General features: G+C 35.0%; 1 protein-coding gene across 2 annotated transcripts in view; it reads right to left on the reverse strand.

Moving 5' to 3' along the window:
• Nucleotides 1-25,989, reverse strand: part of TBC1D19 (TBC1 domain family member 19) — a 209,833-nt gene that overhangs the window by 88,953 nt on the left and 94,891 nt on the right. For both annotated transcript variants that reach the window (XM_082389264.1, XM_082389265.1), the window contains 2 exons: nucleotides 18,877-18,951; nucleotides 15,484-15,546 (listed from right to left, as the gene is read on the reverse strand). In XM_082389264.1, coding sequence (XP_082245390.1) covers nucleotides 15,484-15,546; nucleotides 18,877-18,951 — 138 coding nt within the window. The remainder of the gene's footprint in view (nucleotides 1-15,483; nucleotides 15,547-18,876; nucleotides 18,952-25,989) is intronic.

Genomic DNA, 25,989 nt, shown 5'->3' on the forward strand with positions numbered 1-25,989 from the left:
GTTTTCTCAGGGTATATGTCCAGTAGTGGGATTGCTGGGTCATATGGTAGTTCTATTTTTAGTTTTTTAAGGAACCTGCCTACTGTTCTCCATAGTGGCTGTATCAATTTACATCCCATCAACAGTGCAAGAGGTTTCCCTTTTCTCCACACCCTCTCCAGCATTTATTGTTTGTAGATTTTTTGATGATGGCCATTCTGACTGGTGTGAGGTGATACCTCACTGTAGTTTTGATTTGCATTTCTCTAATAATTAGTGATGTTGACCAGTTGATTCTTTTAGTGTATTTTTAATCTGGAAAAAAGAACCAACTTGAAGAAATTTAATAAGATAAGAAATGTAGAGGGGGGAACCTAGGTAACTACGATGGCACAGAGCAGTTTGAAAAGTGCAGGAAACTGGAACCAGCCTCATTGCTGGGATGCAGCAGCTGGCAGTGGGCATGTCAGGGTGGGAGGGAAGGCAATTCATGGTATCTAGAAGGGATTAGCAGCAGTAGAACAAGTGGCAGCCCAACACAGGTTAGAAGCTGGTTGTCCTGACCAGCAGGTAGATATGGCAACTCTACCTGGAGAGGAAAATAGGTAGGGCAGAAAGTCAAAATCAAAGATGTCCAGTAGGAGGAACTGGATTGTTGATACCAGCCTGGAGGCAGGGAACCAATCCCCAGGAAGGTGATTAGTGACAGGAAATCTAGGTCCTGGTATTAGAAGTCCTGGGATTCAAAAGATGTTACTGAGAAAAGAATTCAGAAATAACAGAAAAAGGCAGAAGCCCAGTTAACAGAACTGGGGAACAAAATCAGGGCTGGACTAGCAGCAGGAGTGAATGGAGAGGGAACCATGAGTTCAAGACACAAGAAAGGGGCCCAGCTTTAGAAACAGGATAGATATGGAGACTGGGCATCAGTCAGGCGCAGTGGTGAGATGCGTACCAACCACTGCTCTGATTTATTTTTATATTTTAAAAGACTATGCAAGCAATACATGTTTATGATAAAAATTAGAAAAAAAATTAGAAATAGAGATAATTAAAAAATGGAGAAAGAACACCCACAATCCCACCAGTGTTAATATTTTGATGTATATCCTTCCGGGCTGTTCTTATACATACATACATAAATTTTTCCAACAAAATAGGATTATGCATACTGTTCTTTACTCTACTTTCTCTCAGTATTATAAAATAAGGGATTTCCCTGGTGGCACAGTGGTTAAGAATCCACCTGCCAATGCAGGGGACACGGGTTCGATCCCTGGTCCGGGAAGATCCCACATGCTGTGGAGCAACTAACCCCATGTGCCACAACTACTGAGCCTGTGCTCTAGAGCCCATGAGCCACAACTACTGAGCCCACGTGACACAACTACTGAAGACCGCACGCCTTGTGCTCCACAACAAGAGAAGCCACTGCAATGAGACGCCCGCACACCGCAACGAAGTGTAGCCCCCGCTCGCCGCAACTAGAGAAAGCCCATGCGTAGCAACAAAGACCCAACACAGCCAAAATTTTAAAAATAAATAAAGTAAATAAATCTGTAAAAAAAAATTATAAAATAAGTATTTTATACCCACATTTTTAAATGCTGCAGAATAATCCACTATACAGATGAACAATAGTTTATTTAACCTGTCTTTTATTGTTGAACATTTAATTATTTCCACTTTTCCCCAGCTATAAACAATGTTGCAGTGAACTTCCTTACAGCTAAATATTTATGTACACCTTTATTTAAATTCTTAAAACTGGACTAGCTGTCTGGTCAAAGTGATGGGTATTTTAAATGTAAAACTTTTGATACATGTTGCCAATTTTGATACATGATCCAATTTTGTATCTGTAATGAAGTGATAGTTCAACCTCCAGAAAGGTTTTGTTTTAGTTTTTAACATAGACAGCAGTAGGATAGTGCACATTTTCTCTTATTCTCATCAAAGTGGTTTATTATCATCTTATAGGTAAAAAATGGCACAGTGCTTTAATTACTAATGAGATTGAACACCTTTCCATTTGCATTTCTTTTGTTATTTTCCAGTTTATCATCTTAGTACATTTTAAAATTAATATTTTTTAAATTATTGATTTGTTTAAATTTTTATATATTAAGGATGTTAAACTTTGGTCTAATTATATATTATAAATGGCTTTGCTCAATAATTTGTTAATTATTTTTGACACAGAGATATTTTAAATTTTTATATGCTCAAATCTACCAATACTTTCATGCTTAGAAAGTCCCTTCCCACATTTATAATGTTCTCTATATATTCACCTAAATTATGAAAGCCATTGTTGTTTTTCATCAAATATTTCTGGTTCTTCCCCTTTGGGAACATATGTTAGCTTATCTTTTCTGGCCACTTTGGTGTTAGGTGTGGCCATGTGATTTGCTCTTTACTCAATGAAAGAGATACATGTCACTTGAAAGTTTCTGAACAGAAGCTTCAAGAACCAGAGTAGTTAACCAGGTTCCCTCTTTCCCCCTGCATGGAAACCACCGGTGTTCCAGATAGTGGGTATGACATCAGCCTGGGTCCTGGAGTGAGGATGACACAGAACTACATCCCCATCCTATCTGGGATGGACATAACCATGAGCATGAGATAAACTTTTGCTGTTTTAAGCCACTGAGATTTTGGATTTACATGTTGCCACAGTATAATCTAGTGCATCCTGACTAAAACAGGAAATTTTGTCTAGCATTTTTGATAGATTCATTTTGTGGTAAAATCATTAACCCATCTGGAATTTATTTTGAAACTAGACTGCTGGAATTCAAATTCTAGCCCTACCATGTACTAGTTGTGTGACACTGGGAAAGTTCCTGGACTTCTTGGTGTCTCAGTTTCCTCTCTGCACACAATAATAATACCTACATCAAAGTCTATTGTGGGGATTAATTAATATACATAAAGTGCGTAAAGCAGTGCCTAGCACATGGTATTATTACAATGTTAGCTGCAATTACTACTACCACCACTACTACTATTAAATTTTATTCTATATTCTGTAGTTCCTCCCCCCCCACCAGTATATTTAATTTTGGGTTTGTTTTTATTTCTATGGTTTAAGATTATCATGTTTCTTCACCTTGAAATTTTGTTTATCCTCATTTCTGGAAAATTCTCAGACACTATCTTTTTGAATGATGCCTCTCTCACATTCTCTATTCACTTCTACCTGATTCCTGTAGATGTAAGATTGACCGACACTTATTCAACCTGCCATATCTCTTAATTACTTTCATCCCTCTATGCTCCATTCTGGATAACTTCCTCAGACTTTTATTTTAATCAGTATACTAATTCTTTCTTTTTGTTTCTACTATGTACCAGGTACTGTTACAGCTGCTTGGTGCTTGGGATACAACAAAGGAAACAGACAAACAAATAAATAAAAAACCTCTCTTGTGGAGCTTAATTATGGTGGGGGGTAATAAATAGCAAACATTATAAATACTTACATCATATAATGTATTAGGTGGGAAGTGCTATTGGGAAAAAAGCAAAGGGGAAATGGGGAAGGGTGATTGCCATTTTAAAGAGGATGGTCAGGGTGGGCTTCATTGAGAAGGTAACATCTGATCAAAGACTTGAAAGAACTTGAGGAAGTTAACATAGATATCTGGAGGAAGGGCACACCAGGCAGAAGAACCAATAACTGCAAAGGTGCTAAGGCAGGAGTATGCCTGATGTACTGGAGTAACAGCATGGATACAAGTGTGGCTGGAGCAGATGAGTAGAAAGAGATATATGAGAGAGGTAAAAAGAGGCCAAATTATGCAAGGCATTGTGGGCCATTGTCAGGGTATTGGCTTTTATTGGAAGTGAAATGGAGATCCACTGCGGGGTTTTCAGCAGAGGAGTGAAATGACCTAATTTATTTTACAAGGATCACTCTAGCCACTGTGAAGAGAATTGGCCATGGGGGACAAGGGCAGAAGCAGGGAGGCCCTATAGAAGACCATTGACAGTGGCTGGGACTAAGATGGTAGCAGTATGTAGTGGTCACTGGGATGTGCCACCCAGATCCCTCTTCAGGAATAAAGGATTTATGTTGCCTGGCTCTTTATTTTCCATTATATATTCCAAATGATTACTTCTCATGTTGAAAAGAGTAAATGATTTCAATATTTTATTTCATAAACAGGCATTTAATTGAATTATAGTTCTAATGGTTTTCAGTTAATTCCTTTGAATTTCTATATTTGATAATAATTTTGTATCCTTTCTGGTATCTATCATTTTATTTTTCTTATCTTATTCATTGGCTAGAAATTCCAAAATGACTCATGTTCTTTCCTTGCTTTAGTGGGGACATCTCTAATATTTCAACATTAAATAACATTAACTTACATTAAGATGGCAAATGTTGGTTTCACAAAAATATTATTCATAAGTCAATAAAATACACTTCCATTCTAGTGTATAAAGAGTTAGTACAAAAAAAGGATGTTAGGTTTCATAAAAATGTGAATATACTTAACACTGCTGAATTGTACACTTAGAAATGGTTAAAATAGTAAATTTTATAAAGCGGTTTTTTTACCACAATTTTAAAAAATGTTGAATAAATGTTATTCAATATGTTTGGGGCATCTACTGACATAATCATATAGTTTTTTTATTGAGATGTAATTGACATATAACATTATATTAGTTTCAGGTATATAAAATAATGATTCAATATTTGTATATATTGTGAAATTATCATAATCATTTTTATTTTTAGACCTATAAATGTGATAAATATTTGCAAATAATTTAGTAAATCATTAGGTTCTAAAAAATTCTAAATCCATGAAATGTTATCAAACCAGTAAATAATATTAGTCTCTTCTCTTGTCAAACCTTCCAGTACCACTGTGGCCTCCAAGGATACCTACACCTTAATCCCTGCAACCTGTGGACATGCTAACTTACATGACAAAAGGAATTTTGCAGATGTGATTAAACTGAAGGTCTTTAGATAATCAGATTGTTTTAGATTATCTCATTAGGCCCAGTGTAATCACAAGAATCCTCATAAATGAAAAAGAGAGGCAGCATAGTCAGAAAAAGAGAGATTTGAAGATGCTGTCTGCTGGCTTTGAAGATGGAGAAAGGGATCATGAGCCAAGGAATGCAGATGTACCCAACAAGATGGAAAAGGCAAGGGAATGTACTCTTCTCCAGAGCCTCCAGAAGGAACACAGACAGCCCTGACAAGAGCTTGATTTTAGCCCACTAATGCCCATTTCAAAAGACTTCCCGATCTTCAGACAGAACTGTAGGAGAATACACTTGTTTCGTTTTAAGCCACTAAATTTATGTTAATTTGTTATAGCAGCAATAATAAGCTAATACAATTAATATAACTAAAAAAGTTATACAATTAATATAATTATAACAAACTAATACAGCTACTAATAAGCTAATACAATTAAAGTAAAATAATGCAAAAGAAAAGTATACTTACAAATATCCTTCTACCATTGCCTAGAGGGAAAACAATTCCTAAAAAAATGTTTGTATCAACTTTCCCTTAGAAACTGGTGGGAACATAGTGATGTTAGGAGAAGCTCTGTGCTTAAATATATACCTCTCAAGTCCTTATTGCCTTAGAGCAGACAAGATATCTGAGACTGTTCTTGAGAGAACCTTGGTGACTATAGTGTGATAAGCCAGAGGTGGGATGTTACACATTATGTACTGATGTGCAACCCTAGCATGCAAGCAACGAGCTACCAACTCCTGTTCTAACCTGAGTTGTTGTTTTAACTTCTGATATTCCAATTTTGTATCTGTAATGAAGTGATAGTTCAACTGTAAATTTGCTAGAAATGTGACTATATGAAGATGACAGTCTCAATCAAATTAACTAGAAAATTTAACTTTGATTACTCACTGATTAAGTAAAAATTGAACTTTATGAGGATGAGGGTATATATAGTAATGATTTATTTTATTTTGAAAGCTGTAAGTGGAAGCACAAGTTGGATGTGTAAGTCTGAACTACAGTTTATATAGCAGAATTACACCTAACGTTTCTACGTACAGCTGTAAAAGATTTACATGGGCCTATAGCTTTCTTTAGTCTTTTGAAAATATGTTTATAATGAATGTTTTTGAGAAATAAGTTATTTATGTAATAAAAAGCAATTAAGAAACAATGTGTATCAATTGGGCAATCACTTTAACTTACAACTATTACACAATTTTTAAATTTGTGGTGCTCTTGCATTTCTATCCAAACTAATCTGGAGAATTTTTGAACGATAAAATTTCAAGAATCACTTTTTGAAGCACTCTGCCCTGACTTAAATTTTCATAAATCAAAGAGCAATGTGGCTTACAGGGCTTTGAAACTGAATGGACCTAGCCTGGGTCCTGGTAGCTGTATGAGTTTGGGCTCTGAGCCTCTGCTTCTTCATCTGTAAAACAGAAATAAAGCTACCTTACAGGGTGTTGTAAGAATTAGCTGTAAAGTACGTAAAGTGTCTAGAGCAGACCTTGGCACCTAATAAGCACTCCATAAATAAATGACACAGATAGTGCTGATAATCTCACTTACAATCATTAGAGAATACAGGGAGAAAAATAAAAAACAAAGACTTTTTCTGGTCTAGCTTCTTGCTTGGGCATGGGCTCTCATCTTCTTGTTACCTTCTTATGGAGAAAAATATACTTTAAAAATCTTTCTCTGCTCCATCCCCCTGACTTCCAACCTTACACATCCTTCCTGTTTTTCTAATCTTAACTCTTGTTATCACCATGCTTATAACTATCCAAAGCCTGAAAACTCAAGTCATTCTTGATTCTTCCTTCTCTCTCAACCTGCATATTTAGCCAATTACCAAAATCCTCCTGATTCTACCTCTGATAGTTTCTTCCTTCTTCCTCTTTCTCTCCCTCCCTCCTTCCCTCCCTCCCTCCCTCCCTTCTCCTTTCTCCTTGCTCCTCCCTCCCTCCCTCCTTGCCTCCCTCCCTCCCTCTCTTCCTTCCTTCCTACCTAGTTACCTACCTACAAGTATTTACTCCTACTATGTGGCAGGCACTGTTCTAAAGACTGAGAATACAGCCATGAATGAAACAACAACAACAACAAATCCCTGTCCTCATAGTGTTTATGTTTTTGTGAAGGAAGACAGAGGGAAAGAAGCAAAATATATTGTATGTTATATGGTGGTAAGTGCTACAGAGAAAAATAATGCAGACAAGAGGGATAACGCATACTCACATGTATATATATATTGGGAGAAGTTTGATGTGTATTTTAATTAGGAACCTAAAAGTGGTCAGGAAATAAGCCTGGGATAATAAGATTTTGGAACAGGTCACTGGGACCAGATAAATAAGCCTAAGGTTGAAGGGAGAGGTCCAGAAAGCCCAAAAAGACAAATATAAATTAAAGATAAATATAAATTTGGAAGTTGTCAGTGTACAGATGGTACTTAAACTTAGGAGAATATATGAGATCACCAATGGCAAAGATGGGGGGAAAAAAGAGGTCCAAGGACTTATCCTTGGCGTACTCCAGGGTATGACAGGGAGATGAAGAGAAATCAGCTAAGGTGAATGAGAATGCCAGACAGTAAGATAGAAGGGAACCAGAAAGCATGATATCCTAGAAGCCAGCTGAAGAAACAGAATCAAAGAGAAGGCATGATTGAGTGACCAAACAGATAAAGTAAGGTGAAAACTGAGAAATGACCATTGGATTCAGCAATATGAAATCACTCGTGATCTTCAGTAGGACAGCTGGGCAAAAAAAGACTGATTAAGGAAGGTTCAAGAGAGAATAGGAGGATGGGACTTAGAAACAATACCTGCAGATTTTTTTAAAAGAAGTTTTGCCAAATAAGGGAACAGGGGAATGGGGCAGTAGCTGGAAGGGATAAGGAAGATTTTTGTTTCACTTTATTTTGCTTTGTTTTTCAGATTGAGAGAAATAACCACGCATTTGTATACTAAGAGGAGTGATCCAATAGAAATGGTAAAATTGACGATGGAAAAACTAACAATTGCACTGCCTTTGAGTACCGAGGGAAGATGAGTTTCAGTGTCCAAATGCAGGGATTGGTTTTGTTATAAATAAAAGCCCGGGCAGTTTATCCATAATGAGAGGAAGGGAAAGCTGAATATATGGGTGCAGAGGCAGGTAGTTGGAATACGTGTGGTGGAGGGCGGTTCTCAGAACTTCTATTTTTTTCAGAAACAGGACTCAAAGTCATTACCTGAGAGAGAAGAAGTGGAGATCTGAAGAGAGAGGAGGTATGAGAAGTCCTCTAGGAGAATGGATGAATGACTGGAGTAGGGAAATGGAGTAGAAATGCCGAGCAGAAGTAAGGACTCTCTTGAGGTTAAAGGTCATGAATTTAAATCAAACCAGTTATCATGGTTGCATGATTTTCTCCAGCCACTTTCAAATGCACACTGCAGCCACAGAATTGGTGGAGAGTTGTACTTAACCAGGATTAAGGTTTTGTCAGGTAATTACTACTAGAAATTGGGAGAAGGGTGAGGGAGTTGAACATGTATTCAGGAGGAAGTGATTATAATGATAGGTCATGGTATTGACATGTCTTTCACATTTGTTCTCTCTCTCTGTTCACACAGACCTTGTTCTATATCAAGTGCTCATTAAGGTTAGCCTGAACCGCCAGAGTTGTTCACTGCCATGAAAAGCTAATCTCTCCTCACTAATCACCATATGCACATGGCTCATGTTTATTTTTGTTTTTCTCAGTCTCCTAATTCCTTGCCTTTAAGAACCAGACATTTCCTCAGAGAAAGACAAATACCATGATTTCATTTATATGTTGAATCGTAAAAAAAAATAACCACAAACAGACAAACAAAATAAAACAGAAATAGATTCATAGATACAGAGAACAAATTGATGGTAGCCAGAGGGGAGGTGGGTGGGGCGGTTGAGTGAAATAGGTGAAGAGGATTAAGAAGTACAAACTTCCAGTTATAAAACAAAGAAGTCATGAGGATATAATGTACAGCACAGGGAATACAGTCAATAATAACTGGAATAACTCTGTATGGTGACAGATGGTTACTAGACTTATCACGGTGATAAATTTGTAATGTATATAAATGTCAAATCACTATGTTGTACACCTGAAAATAATATACTATTGTATATCAACCATACTTCGATAAAAAAAATTTTTAATTTTTAAATTAAAGGAAAAAGAACCAGACATTTCAGATAACATTTCTATTCTGAAGCCACCGCTAAGCTGAACTACTCCCAGAATTTATTTCTCCTTTAATTGTATTTGCATGCAACATTGCATAAACGTCTATCAGAGCATTTATCAAATTATAACTATGTATTTGCCTTTACCTCATTTTTCACTGAAATGTGAGCTTAATAAACATCTTATGCAGCACCTTACACAGTGCCTGTATCAGAACAGACACTCAATAATTTGACATGAATAAAGGATATCTGATTGCACCTGGGCCTTTCTTGAACACCATTCAATGGCATTAAAATATGTATAACTATGGCATATTCTAATATGTCAGTATTCCTACTAAGCATATGCTAGATAAGCCAAGCGTATGGTAGAGAATTTGTCACCCAACAGAAAGATTAATTCCCATGTCTTCTCTTTACTATATAAAAATTCTCCCCTATAAATATTTTATATACTTTGGACAATAAGTTAACTTTTATAGGTTGTCATGATGCTATTAAGTACTAGAACCTGAAAATGATATTGTCAAACTACCCAATATATTTCCATGGAATAAGGGTTGTCTTCTGTTTGAACACATTTTAAAACTCTGACATAATTTAAACTTTCAGCACACGAAGTATTTTTAAGAATTTCATGCAAAATAAAAACTAAACTTTGGAATACAAAAAAGTTGACTTATTACTCAAAACATTATTTCTGTAATGCTCAGTGTTGTTGCTTATAAAATTTAGGTAACTAACATGAGTCACTCAGAAGAGTGCCTGTGTATCCTTGTAGCATAGGCCCAGATTTTCCTTCAGGAGGGATTACTGGAGGTTTTCTCATCTATATATGGACACAGCAATGCCACGTGCTATCTAATTTTGTAGCCTAGTCACAAAACCCAATAAATTGGTTATGACACAGAGCATGCCAGAAACATTAAGTTCACTCCATTACAATCAACAATTTTCCCACAGAGCAGTTGTGTTGCTAGGCAGCTCTGCCAAAGGAAAGCCTATAATTAGTGACAAGAAAAGCCTTTCTTCTTTCTTATCTCATACATACATACACATACAAGTGTGCACGCACAACACACGTATAGGGATAAAATTTTTTTCCCATTGAAAAATCAGAACTCAATTTCTGATGATATTGTTTTCAATACATACAATTATAATTTTTATTACTTAAAATGAACTTCTCTCTGATAAGTCAGACTAATTGTAAAATTAATTACTAAAAGGTATGATCATGGAAAGTATCCACATGAGGAAAATTTAATTCTGCATAATTCCCAAAGACAGAACTTAGGTGTTATAATTATCCTTTTATTTATGTTATAAGGATAAAGATCCACATTAAAGCTTTACAAAGTACTAAGAGTAGCAGAGGCCAGGAGATGTATGACTGAAAAAATTATGTGAAATCTAAAAATAATACAATTTGGACTAAAATATGATAAAAATGGAAAATAAAGGTTAAAGCACACTCCTATAGTACTTACTATCTGTGATATTAATTAATTTAATATCCAATGCTTTACATAAACACTTTAAAACAATTTCAAAACATTTTTGCCTCCTTAGCTAGAATGTAAGCCCATCAAAGGTGGTATCATTTACATATAAGAATCAATAAATATTTACTGATGATCAATCTGCTTTCTCTCAGAGAATGCATCCATTGTTTATAAATGGTTCTGTTTGTCAGACTCACTTATAAGTTATGTTTCCCAAGTTTATGGGGTACACAGAGGTGAATATATCCTCAAGGGCCAATTCTGGCACTATTTGGAGAAATTGTTACTACTCTCATTTAAAATGATATCCTTACTGACCCTGTTCATCAAATGAGGCAGATTTGTTGCCTGGCAAATCCCTTTTACTACCACCAAAAAGCCTTTGTAGTTGTAACTTAAAATTGATAATCCTCTTCTTTCCAGTCACCAAAGGGGATGAAATTGTCAAATTTACACTTTTTCTACCCACACACTGAAGTGGAATAGTCAACACACTATAAATCATATGATTATTGGCCTTTGGTTGATATTATAATTTATGTATTCATGTTTAGTGTCATAATACTAAACATTTATGGGGGGAAATTATAAAATAATCAAATAAGCTATAAAAAGTACTATAAATAAAAAGTATGAAAAATACTACATAGGACTTTAAAAGCATACTTCAGATGGCCATGACTTTGTGTGTGTGTTTGTGTTGGGAAGCAGGGAGTGGGTCAGGGAAGGTATTTGTGAGTAAGTGATATTTTAGCTGAGAGCTGAAGGAAAAATAGGAATTTATTAGAGGAAGAGGGGAGGGTAATAGTCTTTTACATCAAAGGAATTGCAGGTCTCATGGCCCTGAGGTAGAAAGAAGTAGCGTGAACTTGAGGAGTAAAAGATCAAAGTGGTTGGAATACACTGTGCCAGAGTGTCAGGGCAGAGGTGAACAATGAGGCTGAACAGGTGGACCAGTGCACGCAGGGTCATGTAGGCTTCATGAAGGATTTTGGTCTTTTTGGTTTTAATCTCACAAGTAACATGAATTGATTGGTGTTTTTACAAGACCACTCCGAGCAATGAGGCAAGAAAAAGAAAAGAAGGCATCCAAACAGGAAAGAAAGAAATAAAATTATCTTTATTTGCAAATGATACGATCTTATATGTAGAAAATCCTAAGGATTCCACCAAAAATCTGCTAGAACTAAACAATGAATTCAGTAAAGTTGCAGGATACAAAATCAACATACAGAAAACAGCTGTGTTTCTATACACTAACAGCAAAACATCTGAAAAAGAAATAAATAATTCCATTCACTATAGCATCAAAAACAATAAAATACTAAGGAATAAATTTAACCAAGGAGGTGAAAGATCTGTACACTGAAAAGTACAAGACTTTGATGAAAGAAACTGAAGAAGACACAAACAAATGGAACAATATCCAATGTTCATGGATCCAAAGAATTAGCATTGTTAAAATGTCCATACTACCCAAAGCCATCTATAGATTCAATGCAATCCCTATTAAAATTCCAATGGCATTTTTTTCACAGAAATAGAAAAACAATCCTAAAATTTGTATAGAGCCACAAGAGAACCTGAGTAGCCAAAGCAATCTCAAGAAAGAATAACAAAGCATCATACTTCCTGATTTCAAGCTATACTACAAAGCTATAGTAATCAAAATAGTATAGCACTGGCATAAAAATAGACACAGAAACCAACGGAACAGAATCAAGAGCCCAGAAATAAACCACACATAAATAGTCAACTATAGTCAACAAGGGAGCCATGAATACTCAATGGAGAAAGGATAGTATCTTCAATCATAAGTAGGGTTGGGAAAACTGGATAACCACATGCAGAAGAATGAAATTAGACTCGTATCTTACCCCACTCACAAAAATGAATGTGAAATGGATTTAAGACTTAAATGTAAGACCTGTACCATAAAACTCCTAGAAGAAAACACAGAAAAAAAGCTCCTTGACACTGGTCTTCACAGAGATTTCCTGGATATGACAGTAAAACCACAAGCAACAAAAGCAAAATAAATAAGTGGGACTACATCAAACTAAAAAGCTTCTATAAAGCAAAAGAAAGAAACAACAAAATGAAAAGGCAACCTACAGGATGGGAGAAAATATTTCCAAATCATCTATCTGATAAGGGGTTAATATCCAAAATATATTAAGAATTCTTACAACACAATAGCAAAAAACAAAAAAACCCAATTAAAAAATGGGCAGAGGAACTGAATAGAAGTTTTTTAAAGAAGACATACAAATGGCCAACAGGTACATGAAAAGGTACTCAACATCAATAATCATCAGGGAAATACAAATCAAACCCACAATATGTTATTACCTCAGGCCTGTTAAAATGGCTATCATCAAAAAGACAAGACAAAGAAAGACAAGTATTGGGGAGGGTACAGAGAAAAGGGAACCCTAGTGCACTGTTGGCGGGAACGCAAGTTGGTACAGCCACTACGGAAAACAAATATGGAGGTTACTCAAACCTGCTCTCCACAGAGGTCTGCCCTATGAGTTGGAGGCAGGGAACCCCTGACTTCTTGGCAGCATTCTTCTGGAATTTAGCATCTGCAACACAGAGCTGAGGAGTATGAGAAATACTGGTTACCTGAACCTCATATAGAGATACTGCAGCCCTTGACTAGAAGTTATAGGGAAAGGGAACCCCATCTTCCTGGCCACACTCAGCTGAATTGAAGCTTCCATCATGATGATCTGGGGGTGAGGGGAGGGAGAGAGTGCATCACGACTCAAGTGCTACAGACTGTTCTGAGATTTAGTAGCTTTTCTTGAATAAATGTTTTTTGTTTTTGTTTTTTTTTTGTTGCTGTCTTCATGTATGGCCTTAACACAGCTTCCAGATACTTTAAATATTTTTGTTTTTTAAATAATTTTCACTGATTTTGACTTTTCTGCTAGGGATGGTTCTGTGGACCTCCTTGTGATACAATACCAAAACTAATCATTTCCACTCAATATTTCTTAAGTATGGAAACAAACATTAATATATAAATGAAGCATTAACTTTACTGTACATTCAAAATTTTACTGAGTACTAAGAATTAGGTACCAGGCTACATATTAGCTAGATAAGTAAATAAACTTTTAGATTTTTGTATTTTCCAACTTTTAATTATGTTAAAGAATGGGATTTTAAATCTTTACTGTTTTTTAAAATTAAAAAAAATTAATGGCAGATTTGAAATCACCGAAACTTCCTTAAAATTGTTTCCAGGGTTATTTCAAATTTTAGCTTTATAAATAAATTTTATAAAATCGTTGGAATTTAGTTCTTGGAATATATGATTAACTAAACCTTCTTGAGAGAATCTTATTTAACTCTTTTCTTAAACAGACACACAACTACCACCACTATTACCAATTAGAAACCTGCTAATCCAGACAGCTGGGACTGATTTACATTTAATGAAGCAGAAATTGTCATGTGGAATCTAGATATTTTCTCCATGACACATGCTGACATTCACTCAAAATCAAATTATTAATCTATCTATCTATGTGTGTGTGATCTTTAAAAAAAAGTGTATCATTTAAGCAAGTCTACATAAATTTCATATTTCCTATTTGTGATAAGATGTTTCTATTTTAGTAGATATGAAAAAGACCTAGGTAAATCCAAACACCTACAATATCAGCATATGAAATGATCAAAGAGTAATCACAATGCTTCAAACTGATTTCAAAACATTTAATTATTTATTCAAGGCCTTTAATAGAAAACTATCATGTAAAATGCTTTCTCTGAACATCCTGGGATGACTGAAATATGAACTGGACATTCAATTTAAGAATCCGTGCCTAATCAAAAACTCTACAAACAATAAATGCTGGAGAGGGTGTAGAGAAAAGGGGACCCTCCTACACTGTGGTGGGAATGTAAATTGGTACAGCCACTATGGAGAACAGTATGGAGGTTCCTTAAGAAACTAAAAATAGGGTTACCATATGATCCAGCAATCCCACTCCTGGGCATATATCTGGAGAAAACCATAATTCGAAAAGATACACGTACCCCAATGTTCATTGCAGCACTATTTACAATAGCCAGGACATGGAAGCAACCTAAATGTCCATTGATGGAGGAAAGGATAAAGAAGATGTGGTACATATATACAATGGAATATTACTCAGCCATAAAAAAGAATGAAATAATGCCATTTGCAGCAACGTGGATGGACCTAGAGATTGTCATACTGAGTGAAGTCAGTCAGACAAAGACAAATATCATATGATATTGCTTATATGGGGAATCTAAAAAAAAAAAAAAGGTACAAATGAACCTATTTACAAAACAGAAATAGAGTCACAGATGTAGAAAACAAACTTATGGTTATGGGGGGAGGGATAAATTGGGAGACTGGGATTGACAGATATACACTACTATATATAAAACAGATAACTAATAATAACCTACTGTACAGCACAGAGGACTCTGCTCATACTCTGAAATGACCTGTATGGGAATAGAATCTACAAAAGAGTTGATATATATATATATATATATAAATATAAAAATCTGTGCATATACCTCTCCTGGTTGGAGCAGATATGTAGCTCTTACTACCTAGTCCCATGTAAGAACAAAAATCAACTTTATCCCAAACTTAGAACATTTAATTCGATAAAAAATAAACATAGTGGATTTCAGGAAGATTCAGTTAACAAAAGAGATACCTTCTAAAGTATCCTGAGTTAGAGAACTTAAAACAAGAACATTACATATTTTAATTTTTCAACTTACCTGATATAAATAATCTTCAAATACAAAATAATAATCATCATTGCTTGCTGTCAATTTCACATCCTATAAATAAAAGTAGAGAGCACTGAAGAGAACCTAAATGAATATGTCTATAGTACTAAGACATAAATGCAACATCTAGAAATAATACTGCAATGATTTTACTTTTATGTATGATTATAAACTTCTCAATTAGATTTTATCATTGGAATTATCACAGGTAAACTTATAAATTTACTTGGCTCATATAAGTGACACATTATTTGACTTCAAATTGTTCACACTTTTTTTGGTTCCATTAGTAATTCTTTATTATTTATTTCAATTTTATCTCCTTTAAATCTAATATTTAGGTGTCTTAAAATTAGAAAAGGAGATGCAATCACAACATCCAAAAGCAACCATAACAATCTGGCCTCAAATTACTGTTCCAATCTCATCTTCCACTATTCAAACCCACATTTTTGCCATTCCCTCAAAATACCAAAAATCTTTCATGTTTTTGTGATTATTCACTTGCAAGTCATTGCTTGTTAGCAAACAAACAAACAAACAAACTAGACAATGTTTATCTTCAATCTCACCAGCAAGAAAACATACATAGTAGAAATATTGGAACAGTTACAAAGAAATATTGCAGAAATCTATGATAATATTGCTCAACCTACAAAATTCAATCAGACTATTGATCAAAGCAGCAATTACAGGAGGATGAAATGAGCTGTGGATGACTCTGGAGGTAGTGAATGTGTGCTAAGCTTGGGAAAGCTGAAAGACGCAGACTAAGAGAAAAGAAAGGAGCCAGTCTAAGTCACAACGTGGGCAGAGGTAGAGATCACGCAATCTCAATGAGGATGATATTGCCTCTAAGGGGTGAGACTTCATTCCTGGGGATCAAAAACTTTTACATAGTACAATGGTTTGTGGACCTCCAAAGCTTATCCTTACCCACCAAAATCTTATTCTTTGGTATTTAATTTTTTTATATTAGAGAAAATTTTCTCTTTAGGGATAATAATGAAGAAAAGGTTGAGAAACCCTGATATAAACTGACAGATCAACTGTTCATCATAGCAAGTGGTGGAAAACTGTAGATGGTGTGGATTCAAGGCAAGTTTGTGGAAAAAAAACACAGTCCAGAGAGAACCATTAGATATTTTAGCTTAGGGAGGGTTTGATGGTGTTCTGTATATAAGCATTGCCTTGTTTCATTAATTCCTTTAATCACTAAAATAATTCTACTTTACTTTCAGTTAAATTAAAAATGAGTCTTTGCCAAAGGGACTTGTAATGAAACTTCAAACAATTTTAAAATGCTCATTTCCTCAAGGGCTGACTTTAATAATGTTTGGAGTTGCTCCAACAAGATCAGCAGAGCTCAACTAACACAAGTCAGAAACAACCAGAGACAGATATCTTCCTTAAAACACTCATGTTGTGGACAGTCAGGATTGATTCTAGCAGAACTTATTTTCAATTCTTCAGACACAAACTGTTTACCTCTTTCTCATGACAGATTTTTTTTTTTACTGATTCTAACTGAAATCTGAAACTGACAGATTTTTTTTTTTACTGATTCTAACTGAAATTCTAACTGTTGGTAGCAAAGAGAACTCTCTTGCTAGCACTCTTGGATTTTTTGAACAACTTCTCTTGTGAGTCTTCTCTCATTTGAACAGAAAGGAGATTGAAGGTCTTAAAGCCCAAAAGATCTCTTAGGCTGTTGCTAAAATCATCCCCTGAGCACAATCATTTGACCTCAAAGTTAATAGTAGTACCTGTGATCCAAATCTATGTAAAAACTTCTGTGAGAGTCAAGACTTTTCATCAGAAGACTGCATCCTCTTAAATTTCCTCATCTTCCCTCTCTGTAGAGCGCAGTGGTTAAAGGTACAGTTGTGAAGTCAGATTACCTAGATTCAAATCTTGGCTTTGCTATTTAATATATGAATTTAAACAAATTTCTTTACTCTTTCTTTACCTCAGTTCCCTCATCTGTAAAATGGTAAAATGATAGTACTTCCTGTTTTGCTACAACACATGTATCAATATGTGGCTGGTGAGTAAGGGATAATGGCAGTATAACATGAAAATTGTGTTGGTTCATAAGCAATTTTTCTTTAAAAAAGGGAAGCCAGAACAGCAGAAGTAGAATTATAACCTTCAGCAGGAAAGGACAAAGTCTTCCACAGGCATGAGCCCTTATAACTGTATTTCAGGAGAGCAGAAAATGAATTATTGCACGGGGGCCCCCTCTCCAGAGAGGCACACCCCCAGCCTTGCACATCTCTTAGCTTCTGCACTTCCTCTTGTGCCCACCTGAACAGCAGCCCCAGTGGCACTGTGCACCACTTCCATCTGTGTTATTTTAGCATTTACACTTTATTATTTTTGTACATTTTTAATAACTCCTGCAGGGGCAGCCTGCCTGAGTTGTCCAATTCATCTCCCACTTATTGTTTCTGTTAGCACTTTAGTTACAAAAGTGCTATTTTTCCTATAAGCTGTTATTTTTAATGCATGATTTTGCAGAATACAAGTTTTTTTCCAGGAAAAAATGCATTTATCATTTACAGCCCAAATGCTGGTATCTACCACCCAAGGTAGCTAACAGGATCAGATGACAATCTATATAAAGAGTTTGGAACAATGTATGGCACATAGTAAGCAATCATTAAATGCTAGTAGTCATTGTTATTATTAACTTTGGTTATGTTCTACCCAGACAAATCTTTAGGTTCTTCTCTCCCCTGTTTCTGAGATCTGGAATAATATGCCCTTCTCCTCTATCTTACAAGTTCTAAATCTAAAATCCAAGTCTTTTAAACAACCCAATTATTAATCCAGAATCAGTCATATCCTATACCACGTTTTCAGCATCTGCATCTCGTCTCAATAAGAGATGCCTGGAAACAAAAACTCAATAAATCCTTATCATAAAACTTGAGATGTGCTTAACTATATGTCTAGAAACTAAAAGAAATTAAAAGTAAAACATGACTTCAATATAATAAATAAGCAGGCCCTAAAGATTCTGAGACAAATAAGATAAAAAATCCATAATCTCATTTTCCTTTTAGTTTCTTTTTTATGTAGTTTGTGTGGAAAACTTGAATTTATTAAGGACAGGAAATGTTTATCATTCTCTTAATCAATAAATGGGAGGGTCAGGAAAGGATTATGAGGACAGTTTCAAAGGGAAGGAAGATAACACTGAATAGAAACTGCAAATTTTGAAGGTCAAACTTAACTTTGTAACTATAATGATCACTTAAAATTATTTTTCAAGGTTAATATGTATCATCATGCATAGTGCAGTCCTTACGTGCTGAAGACTCAATAATTGCTTAATGATATTAATGAAATGGAAAAGCTATGTATACATTTACTTACTTTATAAATTAAACTGTCCACCAAAAGGTCATGTTGTATCACATTAGTCTTAAGCTGCTCATAATACAAGATATCCTAGATTTAAAAGTTAAACAAACAAAAACATTAAAAGTCAATCACATTTTAAAGTCAGCCTCAAATAAATAATGCCTTTAATAAATAACGATCATTAATAGTATTATAAACACTAAGAGGATAAGGACTTTTTTAAAAAAATTTGTTTATTTTTGGCTGCATTGGGTCTTTGTTGCTTCGTGCCGTCTCTCTCTAGTTGCGGCCATCAGGGGCTACTCTTCGTTGCGGTGCATGGGCTTCTCACTGCGGTGGCTTCACGGGCTTCTCATTGCGGTGGCTTCTCTTGTTGCGGAGCATGGGCTCTAGGCGCGCGGGCTTCAGTAGTTGTGGCTCGCGGGCTCTAGAGCACAGACTCAGTAGTTGTGGTGCACGGGCTTAGTTGCTCCGCAGCATGTGGGATCTTCCCGGACCAGGGCTCGAGCTTCTATCCCCTGCATTGGCAGGCGGATTCCTAACCACTGCCCCACCAGGGAAGTTCCCAGGACTTTTTTTTATTCACTACTACAGTCTCCATGCCTGACCAATAGTAGATGATCAATAAATATACCGATTCCCATCCCTTAGGATAAAATCTGGTACCTGGTGGGTATTTAATCAATGTTTGCTAAATTGATTAACTGTAATTTAACTTTAATAGCAAATGCAGGACTTCCCTGGTGGTGCAGTGGTTAAGAATCCGCCTGCCAATGCAGGGGACACGGGTTCGAGCCCTGGTCCAGGAAGATCCCACATGCCACAGAGCAACTGAGCCCGCGTACCACAACTACTGAAGCCCGAGTGCCTAGAGCCTGTGCTCCGCAACAAGAGAAGCCACTGCAATGAGAAGCCCGCGCACCGCAACGAAGAGTAGCCCCCGCTCTCTGCAACTAGAGAAAGCCCGCATGCAGCAACGAAGACCCAACACAGCCCAAAATAAATAAATTTATTAAAAAAAGAAAAAGAAAAAGATAGCAAATGCAGTATTTATTAAGTAATTACTAGGTGTCAGGAACTGTTTTACACATGAGTTAATCTATTTAATCCCACTACACATGAGTGAATCTATTTAATCCCATACCAACAAAATAAAACTGTTCAACAATGATTATTATTCCCATTTACATTTGAGAAATTGAGGCCCAGAGAAAGAAGTAACTTGCTGTCCAAGGCCACAAAGGTAGTAAGATTTGATCCCGGAAAAGCCCCAAAACCTATATAAAGACCCAGAATGACTACACTATACTGCCTTTCTAATATCTAAATTATTATAAAATAAAAAAGTTTAAACATACTAAATCAGCCCTGGTAGTAAAAGTAATCATAGAGCATACGAAAAAAATCAGGGTTTTTTTTTTTAGATGAAAAATCCTTTATTACTCATTTTTTAGTTCAAAATATAATGATTATAACTATACAGAATCCTATGCAGTTAACCTGTACGTGATTTACGCACAGCTTGAGAAGGTATGTAAGTTTCCAAGAGATAATGAGAAATGCTCTCATCTCATCTGGCTAATGGACAATAATAAGGGTTTAGGACTTTTAATGACATTGATCAATAGAATCAGCAGTGTACTTTTCTTTACATCTGAGTCCAGGTTTTTAAAAAAGTAAATAAAAATCAGTTATAGCACAGGGAACTCTGCTCAATATTCTGTAATAACCTAAATGGGAAAAGAATTTGAAAAAGAATAGATACATGTATAGGTATAACTGAATCACTTTGCTGTACACCTGAAACTAACACACTGTTAATCAATGATACTCCAATATAAAATAAAAATTAAAAAAATTGTAATAGCAAAAAAATCAGTTTTAAAAAAATAAGAGAATATGGTATTATATTAGAAAATCTAACTCTAAACAGTGATAAGATTTGGCTAATGTTTAATTTAATAGAGAATAAGAAATAAGAAGGAAGAGAGGAAAGATAGGAAGAAGAGAAAAGGGGAGGAAAGGAAAAAGAAGAAAAGACAGGGGAAGGGAGAGAGGGAGTAGGGACATAAGACGTAATCCAGTTAAGCATCAGGCTAATAGTTGGTCGGGGTGTTCATAATAAATAATAAAGGTTGAAAAAAAGAGGTTAAGACTAAATGGGTAGTGGTTGTGTTAAAGAGAGCTGGAAATATCATCTCACTACTTCAGCTGATCCCTGTGTTCCTCCGAATCCCTCCATCCATCTCTTGGGCATTTTAGCCCTGGTCTCCACCCATATCCAAATACTGCTTGGCTCCATCAGTACACCCCAGTCTACGTGATTCTTTCCGAAGACATTCCCTCAAATAAGAGTTGTAGGACAGTTTCGTCTGGGAAAAAGAAGAATGTCTGTTGCATGCAGCTGCCTTGGCAGGGTGGTGTCCAACCCTATGTTTCCTGAAACACGATTTCTTTGTCTTGAAAGATGCTTAATACACAGTTCTCTGATTTGAGGCAAAGTGCTCTTTGCATAAAGATAATCTGGGGATTTACTGGCTATTTTTAGTCATTTTAATTTTAATTAAAAAGCCTTACTTTGTTCTCATTCATGTTGTTTTGATTTCTTACCTAAAGCAAAATTATTTTACTATTTTATTTACCTTCTATTGTATTTATTAAATCCATCTCTCTGGCTAGAACAAAAAAACATTTTTAAAGTCAGGAACAGCACCTAATTCAAATACCAATCCTTGACAACTGGCAAAGGGCATAGTATTATACTTTAATGTCTTCTAGGGAACACAGTGGAAAAGCTAAGATGCTTAGAGTTATGTCTCTTTTTAAAAATAAAATGAGTTTAAAATTACAAACTGATATATGACCATTAAAATAAGTGAAACAATAAAGCTGGATAAAGAAAAAGTTAATAATCTTTTCTTCTTCCCTCCCACCACACTGAAGAAACTAATGTTATTTGTATTGTATTTGTAACATTATTTGTAATTTTTATTCTTCCATACTTTTCTCCATGCTTATACAAATATATAATCATATTTAAGGGTTTTAGTTGTTTTTTTTAACATAAAATAGAATCATTCTATACTTATTTTTCAGTTTCTAGTGTATATCATGGTCATCTCTCTATGTCTTTTTAATAACTACATACACTTTAATATTTTTAAAGCTGTGCTACAGATGTATCACAATTTATTTAACCATTCCCCTATAGATGGCTACTCAGGTTGTTTCTAGTTGTTTGTCACTACAAATACTGCAATAAATATCCTCATGCACATATGCTTTTGTATCTATGGGATAAACTGGCAAAGGTAGGATTGTAGGCTGAAGGCCATATACACACACACACACACACACACACACACACACACACACACACACACACACATATATATCTTTAGTTGGACTACAAATTGCCTAGCTACTTTCCAAAAAAGTATCAATTCAAATTCCCACCAGCAACCCATGAGAGCACAAAGTTTACCTATATCCTCACCATTTTAACTTTTCTATGGATGAAAAATGGTTATCTTATTGTTGTATTAATTTGCACTTTCCCAAATACTAATAAAGTTGACATTCTTTCATATGCTTACTGGTCATTTGAATTTCCACTTCAATGACTTACATATTTTTCTATTAGATTACATTTATTTTATTAATTTGTCAGGCTCTTTATTGATAATGAGGATTAACCTTTTGTCATTTGTGTTACAAATACTTTTTCTTCAAATTAATATGTGGTGTTTGATTTTTGTTTATGGTATACATTGACAAATTTTTAAAAATTCTTTATGGCTTTGGATTTTCTTGCTTCCCTTAGGCAAGGCTCTCCTACATCACATGTTTATACAAATATTTTTCTAGTTTTTTCTAAAATTGATATTTTTAATTTAAATGTTTATAACCTACCTGGAATTTATTTTTGTATATGGTAAGCCAAAGGTCTGAGTTTTCTTTCAGAAGGATGGCTTTCAGCATCATTTATTAAATAAACCATGCATTTCCAATTGAAATAAAACTCCAACACCTCCCTATCAGAAATAGATTCAGCAGGCAGAAAATCAGTAAGGTCGAAGTTGAACTCAACAACATCATCAATCAACTGGATATGATGGACACCTGTACACTACTTTATCCAATAACAGTAGAATACACATGCTTCTCAAGCTCACACGGAACATTCACCAAGATGGACCACATTCTGGGTCATAAAACATAGCCTTAACAAATTTAAAAGAATAGAAATCATACAATGTCTGCTCTCAGACCACAGTGGAATTAAACTAGAAATCAATAACAAAAAGATAACTGGAAAATCCCCAAATACAGGGAGATTAAACAACATACTTCTAAATAACACATGGGTCAAAGAAGAAATCTCAAGAGAAAGTTAAAAATATTTTGAACTAAATGAAAAGGTAACTTATCAAAATTTGTGGGATGCAGTAAAAGCAGTGCTTAGATGGAAATTTATAGATTTGAATGCATGCATATATTAGAAAACAAGAAAGATCTAAAAATCAATAATCTAAGTTTCCACCTTAGGAAACTAGAAAAAGAAGAACAAATTAAATTGAAAGTAAGCAGAAGAAGAGAAATGATAAGAATTAGAGCAGAAATAAATGAAATTGAAAACAGGAAATCAATAGAGAAAAATAATTGAAACAAAAAGCTAGTTCTTTGAAAAGATCAATAAAACTAATGAGCCTTTAGCCAGGCTAACTAAAAAAAAAAAGAGAAAGGACACGAATTACCCAAATCAGAAATGAAAGAGGGTACACCACTACAGATCCTATGGACATTAAAAGGATAATAAAGGAATACTATGAACACTTCTCTGCCCACAAATTTGATAACCTAGATGAAATGGATCAATTACTTGAACAAGACAGAATTTGCTGAAACTCACACAAGAAGAAACAGACAATAGGAATAGGCCTACATCTATTAAAGTAATTGATTTAATAATTAATAGCTGTCTAAAACAGACAGTACCAGGCCTAGAGGGGCTCATTGGTGAATTCTATCAAACATTTAAGGAAGAAATTCTGCCAGTCTTCTACAATCTCCTTCAGAGGACAGAAGCAGAGGGAATACTTCTTAATTCATTCTATGAGGTCAGCATTACCCTAATACCAAAGACATTATAAAACAAGAATTTATAAAATATAACAATTACCAATAATATAATAGGATATTTCAAGAGTATTTTCTATAAGCCTTGGCAAAATAGATATTTAACAATAATAAATTATGATTATAAAAAGCAATCTTTGAAAAGCAAAATAGCCCAAATTTTTAGCATTAGAGAATATTTAAATTTTAGTATATGTATCTATTTTATATTTTATGCAGACTTACACTATCTCTTTAACTAAAGAAAAAAGGAAATATACTCTCAGGAAGTCAAAGAACTCACAGAACAGTCCTAACAGTTTATACTTAATTGTTCATTAAGCATTTAGATGAGCTGGCCATTTCCAGACACTCACTGTACAAGATACTGACTTTACAGATGATGAAGAAGAAAAAAATCCCTGTCCTCAGGTACTCAATCTAGAAAGGGAGGCAGCCAAATAAAGTAAGAAGTATGGTATATGTTTCTCCATCTTTAGGTCTTTGCTCCTGCACTGGTTATGCTGGGAGAAAAATGAAGGAAGTATCTAAGAGTAGCAGTGATGGAGTTGGGAGAATACAAGGTAAAGGAGATGTTAGGAAGCCTTCTCAAAAAAGGTGATGGAATAAACTGTACATGAAAGAAAAGTAGAATATCCAAGAAGATAAAAGTCTGACAAGGTTTTTTTTTTCAGGGAGAGAACAGCATGGTGGGAAGAGAGACAATTCAGCATCTCTTGGATGACCACAAACATATTGAGGTAAAGATTATACCTTTTCTTTTAGATATCATGAGTCTGATACACTTTCAGACCATGTATTAGAGTTCTACAGGAAACTGGAAATAAAAGTTTTAGGCTTAAGACAAAGTTTGGTTGAAAACAGAGTTGAAGCCATTATGGAAAAGGTGACTGTGGATGAGACAGTCCAGGGAAAATGTGCAGGGTGAAAAGAGGATCAAAATTGAATTCTGAGAAATACAAGCACTTGAGGTCTAGCAGGCGAACCCAAATGCAGACTTAAAAAAAAAGAAAAAGAGGGAAAGAAGAACTAAGAAAACAGGATGAACTAAATTAAAGACCAAGAATATTTCAAGGGCAGAGTAGATAATAGTATCAAATGCAGTAGATGTAAAGACTAAAATGTATCCACTGTTCCTTGGTAACTTTAGCTAGGACAGTTATAGTCATGTAGCAGGGTGTATGCCAGACTATGGTAGACTGAGTGATTAATGGGGTTAAGGAAGTAGGAGCATCTAGCATAGACTTTTCTTGCACAAGGTTTAGATGTAAAAGTAGAGGCAAGAACAGGTGCTGATGCAAGTAAGTTTACATGTTTGGTGGAAGGAATTTGAATGAGTTCCTTCTGATGACTTCTGTTTTCTCTGGTTAGGAAAAGGTGAGATCTTTTGCTAAGACTCTGAAATAAGTGGCTGAGGAGAGTGAAGGACAGAAACAGGCACTGGGAAGACTAGGTGAGCTGACCAGAAAGATCTAGGATGGTCAGGCATTATTGCAGACCTTTAGGTCAGGTTGTGGAGAACCTTATTGCGAAATCACTAAAGGAAATCTTAAATGTTAATACTCATCTTGGCTATCTTATCAGTAAGCAAGAACCTAGAGCAAAGTATAAGACAATTTTCTACTTTTAATTAGCAAACTGAAATTAAGCAAAAAAATTTAAATATGAATGTTTACTATATATGGATATTTTGATCCAGAGATCTAGAGAGCTGTAGAAAAGAAAATATATAAAAGCAATTCTTTTAAACTTATCACATATGTTCTTAAAAAGAGAAAAAAATCAAAGTTAAATAATGTTCTAGTAAAAGTACTAAATAAATTAACAGCTAGGGACTTAAAGCATTATCCCAAGTCTTTCTATTGAGGTAAGAGTTTAAAAATAGCTTTATGAGTGTGAAATTTGAAATATTCCATTTATCTCTCTAACTCCTCAACTATGATGCATTTGTATGTGCAGCTTATTTTAAGTGATTGAAAAGTAATT

This window comes from Balaenoptera borealis (assembly GCF_965194805.1).
Source record: "Balaenoptera borealis genome assembly, chromosome: 4".
Taxonomy (NCBI): domain Eukaryota; kingdom Metazoa; phylum Chordata; class Mammalia; order Artiodactyla; family Balaenopteridae; genus Balaenoptera; species Balaenoptera borealis.